The sequence below is a fragment of the Silene latifolia genome, chromosome 6 (genome assembly GCF_048544455.1).
Source record: "Silene latifolia isolate original U9 population chromosome 6, ASM4854445v1, whole genome shotgun sequence".
In the NCBI taxonomy this organism is placed as follows: domain Eukaryota; kingdom Viridiplantae; phylum Streptophyta; class Magnoliopsida; order Caryophyllales; family Caryophyllaceae; genus Silene; species Silene latifolia.
In genome coordinates this window covers 132,542,448-132,547,674 of record NC_133531.1, presented here as the reverse complement: position 1 = coordinate 132,547,674, position 5,227 = coordinate 132,542,448, and the positions used below count along the sequence as shown (strand labels likewise).

Sequence of the window (5,227 nt, the reverse complement as noted above, 5' to 3'; positions counted from 1 at the left end):
TTTTGTTTTTCATGTGGATTGTACGACAACATTGAACGCCACAAAGTGAACTGAATTACATTATATTTGTTTTGGTCCGTAATCGCCAACATGTGCTGATAACTCTGGCTATTATTTTGTGAAGTTGATTGATGGTGGGTTCAACGAGCCATAAGTCAAACGGTTGGCTGATCGATCACAGATGCGAGTTATAATGATACCTCGTAGGACAATTGTGACAACGTAATGGAGTCCTAAATGTTTAAAAACATTCGGTGCCAGGTCGTGGATTGGACGTCCATTGTGTTCCTAGAGTCGATTCTTTTGACTATCGATTGTCTCTTGAGATTAAGGCAGTTTTTGGGTGACTTTGGTTTCTTTCTCATGGTCGACCGTAACAGGAGGCTAAGCAGATTTTCACTGGGTCATTTTATACTGTGCTTATATCTGCAGGATTCGAGTTGAAGAAAATATCCAACCTTTATCAGGTTTAGTTATTTCTCAGGGCCACTCGAGGAGTTGTAACTGAAATGCATGGCCATGCTCGAATAATAATTCGTTTATCAGTTAAGTTACTCTCTAGTCGGGAAAACCACTCTTGATATTGATCACTTGTAAAATACGACCTTTGTGAATACGGATTTTGCAAATTGTTTTACATTGAATGGGAGAAATTTTAGGATATGAGAATCGGTTATGGCACATACACTTGTGAGGACAAGTAGGAGTTTGTTGGAGCTTGTGTCCTCCACAGTTAGTGTGATAACATATATAAATCTCTTATAGGTTCACAAGAGTATACTTAGTATTTTATCAGTTGATTAACGTTTATTAATAACGGTTGGCTTGCTAGAAGTTTGACGTTATTATCATACTGATGACGGTGATCAACTGGTCCCTAAAAGTCACACCTAAAGGATGTGTTTGAGAGATGTGATTATATGTAAATATAATCACATTGATGCCTAATATGACTAAACGGTTAGTCCATGTATTTGACTAAAAGGTTAGTCAATGTGATGATGAGACGATTATTTAATACTATTAAATAATATTAGCTGAGACGAATTAACTGTTAATTCGTAAATTGAATATAAACTGTTATATTTAATTAATGTATATAATGTTAGCTTAAACGAATTAAGTTGTTAATTCGTAATTAAACGTAACCAGTTATATTTAATTAGCAAATTATAAATATGTTATATTTATAGTTAATGTATATATTATGCGAAATTGTCATAATAAAATGTTGACATACCGGTATTAATAAATCGACTACAAGCTATTGTGTGTGGACTTATTAATACATGTCGACATAATTGACAATTAATAAATAATACACATTTTATACATTTTTGAGAACAACCAAAAATAAGAAGATTTTCTCCTTATTTTTGGTGGTTGGTGAAACCGAAAATAAGAGGAAAAAGAGGAAGAAAATATATTCCCCTAACTCTCCCATTTTGACGGTTTAAAGGAGGAAAAGGGAGATCATTTCTCTTAACTCTTTTTGACCTAATTCTCTCATCACAAAACAAAAACCCTAAAAATAAATTATCAATTTTAGGGATCTCTTTCTAGCAAGAACAAGGGCATTTCTCATAGCATTTTGGGTGCAACGATTAGGAGAATATCGATTTTGATATTGTTCTTAGGTCATATTGCTAGGACCGAAGGTTGATTCTAATCTCTACTTTTGTTTATGTAATTTTATTTATGACTAGCATTTTCATATATCATAATTCGTTATAATCCGAATTTTTCTTGATGAAGTATACCGATATTTCCCACACTCTCTTGTTCACCTTATGCTTGGAATATTTAAGTCGAGTTTTATGGGTAGTGCAGCAGCACTCCAGATTCAAATTTCATTCTTTGTGCAATAGGATTCACCTAACACACCTTTGTTTTACTGATGATCTTATGCTGTTTTCTAAAGGAGAGAGAGCTTCTATTGATCTGTTGATGAAAGCTTTTGATTATTTCTCTAAAGCTACAGGACTTTCAATGAATAGAGGAAAATCAAACTTCTACTGCAATGGAATGGATGATAGCCTGATCAAGGAAATTGAAACAGTCACTGGTATGCACAAGGGGACAGTTCCATTCAAGTATTTGGGAGTTAATGTCTCTCCCAAAAGACTGTCTGTTTTGGACTGTCACTCTTTAATTGAAAGAATTGTTGATAGAATTCGAGGTTTAGGGTCCATGAAATTGTCTTATGTTGGATGTTTGGTGCTCATTCAGTCTGTGCTTAGCACTTCATAGTTACTGGGCTAGGATTTTCATCCTACCAAAGACTATTATTGGGAAGATTGAGTCTATTTGCAGAACCTACTTGTGGCATGGTCAAGACCAGAAGGATAGTCCAGCTCTAGTGTCTTCCTATGAAACAGGGTGGTTTGGGCCTTAGAGATCTTCACAGCTGGAACATAGCTGCCATAGTGAAATATGTTTGGTGGGTAGCAATGAAGGCTGATCATTTATGGGTTAAATGGGTACATGCAGTCTATATCAAATACACTAGGTGGAAGGATTATGAACCAGGTGTTGGATGTAGTCGGGCTTGGAGGAAAATTTGCCAAGTTAAAAATATTTATAGAGATAAATTAGTTATTGCAGATGAAGTAGAGCATTACACTATCAGGCAGGGCTATCAATGGATTAAACCAGATGCTGCTAAGGTCTGTTGGTTTCCCTGGATGCTAAATAGTTGGATTTTACCACGTCATACTTTCTTGTGTTGGTTAGTGGCTCAGCAACGGATGCTAACACAGGATAGACTGGTTAAAATGAATATAATTCAGGAGAATTGTTGCTACTTATGTGGGTTAGAGGAGGAGACTCATGATCATCTCTTTTTTGAATGCATTTACTGCGAGAGTTATCTGCAGTTGGTGACAGATTAGTGTATATGCCCTCTTCCTGGAAGGAATTGCATTGTATGGTGGATTGGATGGAGACAGTCATCTGCTTGTAGGAAAAAACTAGTAGTAGTGATATTGGCAAGCCTGATGGCGCATTTGTGGCAATGCAGAAATTTATGCATACTGGAAGGGTTTGTTTGGAGGCCTGGTGTTCTGTTCAGCAAAGTACGACATGAAGTCCTGATGAGAATAGGCCAGTGTGACATTAAATCGAAAAATAGAAGAGTACTTGATTGGGTTAGCTATATACAAAACCAGTAGAGATGTAATAATGTATGGTAAAATTTTCGAAAGTTCGTGAGTTTGTATGGGACATTTTCAATATTAATGAGAAGCTTACATTTTCCCAAAAAAAAAAGTAAATATGGTGAAAAAAGTTAGCAATAAAATGTAAAACAATAATTTGTGTAAAACGTGAGGGTATTTTTAAAGATCACAAATCCTCATTTGTGACGGCCGATATCTGTCACAAACTTGTGACGGAGTCAAGTAAACCCTATATGGATAGATACTGATACATGAGGGACATTGGCATAAGCTCAAAACGCAAGTTCAAGTCACTCTTGTCTTTCAGATTCGTTCACTTGATTAAAAAGCAAAATATCTCTTAAAATATGGCTAATTTTGGTGTGATTCATGTTTAAAATGGAAGTATGATGTAAGCTTTTCAACAAGTGGTCACACGCTTTATTTGGTTAAGTAACGAAGGAGATATGGTCGTTTTAAGGTGAGCTGTCCAGATTTTACGCGGATTACGGAAATTGGACGAACTAAGACAATCAAAGGACGAATGGAATTGTTACTTCCCTAAATCGAGTCTAGTTATTAGTTTCCTAATTCGAGTCAGTTCGTTATTATTTGTTTCCAAATAAGTTTAGGAAAACTAGTTTCCTAATTGTAACTAGAATAGTTATTATTTCATATTTAGTTTAGGAAATTTTTTATTATCTTTTATTAGGAATATGATGTCAATCCTAGCACTATAAAGCACTATAAATAAGGGTCTTTGTAATTAGTTTTAAATAATCAATGAGAGAGTTTAATTCAAGTTTTATACTTGTGTGTTTTATAGCTTGCGAGTTATAAGATTGCGAGTTATAAGATTGTTATTTCATTCTTGCGAGGGTGAGATAGTTACCATTTTTCCTTGCGAGGTTGAGTGTTAGTTGTGTGTTGTTTCGAATTTCTTGAGAGGAAGGAGAGCAATTCACTTCGTATCCTTTATTTTTGTTTTATTTTACCTACAAAAACACAAAAAATATTACTTTTAAATTCCGTTGCAAAATAATACTCTAAAATCGTGAAAACTCGTTGTTAATTTTACATCAGATAGGACAAATCATTTATGATTTCCTAGACACAGGCACCATGTGGGTGATATTTAAGCCGTCATAAACTTTTGAAAATACTTGTAATTTCTTATATCTTATATCTTATATCTTATAAAAAAAGATGATTGGGGTCTGACACAACTTTTGACATGCTTCTATCCCTCAATGACGTCATAATTTACAAAAATGCCACCCAATACACCTTCTTCTTCTGTTGTTCTTATCTTTTCTCTTTTATCAGCTACTGATATTTTTCATTTTTTTAATTTCTGTTTCTTTGTTCTCGATTTTATCGATGCTAAAGATAATCACCGTCACCCCATTGAAAGTGCTTCTATCCCTAGCCGACGTCATTATTTACGGAAATGCCACTGAGTTAATTTTTCTTTTAAGCACCGCCTCATCTTTATCCAGACTTTACTTGCTTTTCTCTAACATTCGCTGGTTACTCAGCATCGTTATTGAAGAAATTAACGTTGTTCTTGCCATGGTCGAGGTGTCGGACCCCATTATCATCAATTACGTCTGTTATTCGTCTCTGTTGATCATCAATGGCTTCCTTTGACAATCTCGCAGTGATTTACAACGGTATTTTCAAATTACTACCCTATTTCGTCTTCCATAAACCCGAATTTAGCTTATTTCATTTAATTTTTTAAAATTCCATATCGCCAATTTATCCCCTTTTCTGCTGTTTCGCAAACCCTGATTTTTTTAAAATTGGCGTTTTTAACTTTGATTATACGGAGTATTATAAAAGTGGATGTATTGTCGAGTTAATAGTTGTTTGTCGTGTTATATTACATACTTTCTCCGACGTTACTGCCTTTTTCTTTTTGACTCTAGAAATCTGATCTCATCCTTTAACCTTTTATCTATTGTCGCTTAACGCGCTATCGTCATGGCAATCACCTGAACACTGTCACCATCTTGCACCATGTCGTGCCCATAAGTCATAACCATCGGACTTTTGGATTTAGCAGGTAA

The 5,227-nt window shown here is 34.9% G+C and overlaps 1 protein-coding gene across 1 annotated transcript; it reads left to right on the top strand.

The window, feature by feature from the left end:
* Positions 1-1,905: 1,905 nt before the first annotated feature.
* On the top strand, positions 1,906-3,085 carry LOC141588706 (uncharacterized). Its single transcript, XM_074410135.1, has 3 exons — positions 1,906-2,232; positions 2,379-2,666; positions 2,963-3,085. The coding sequence occupies exons 1-3, from the start codon at positions 1,906-1,908 to the stop codon at positions 3,083-3,085; spliced, it is 738 nt and encodes a 245-aa protein (XP_074266236.1).
* Positions 3,086-5,227: the final 2,142 nt, after the last annotated feature.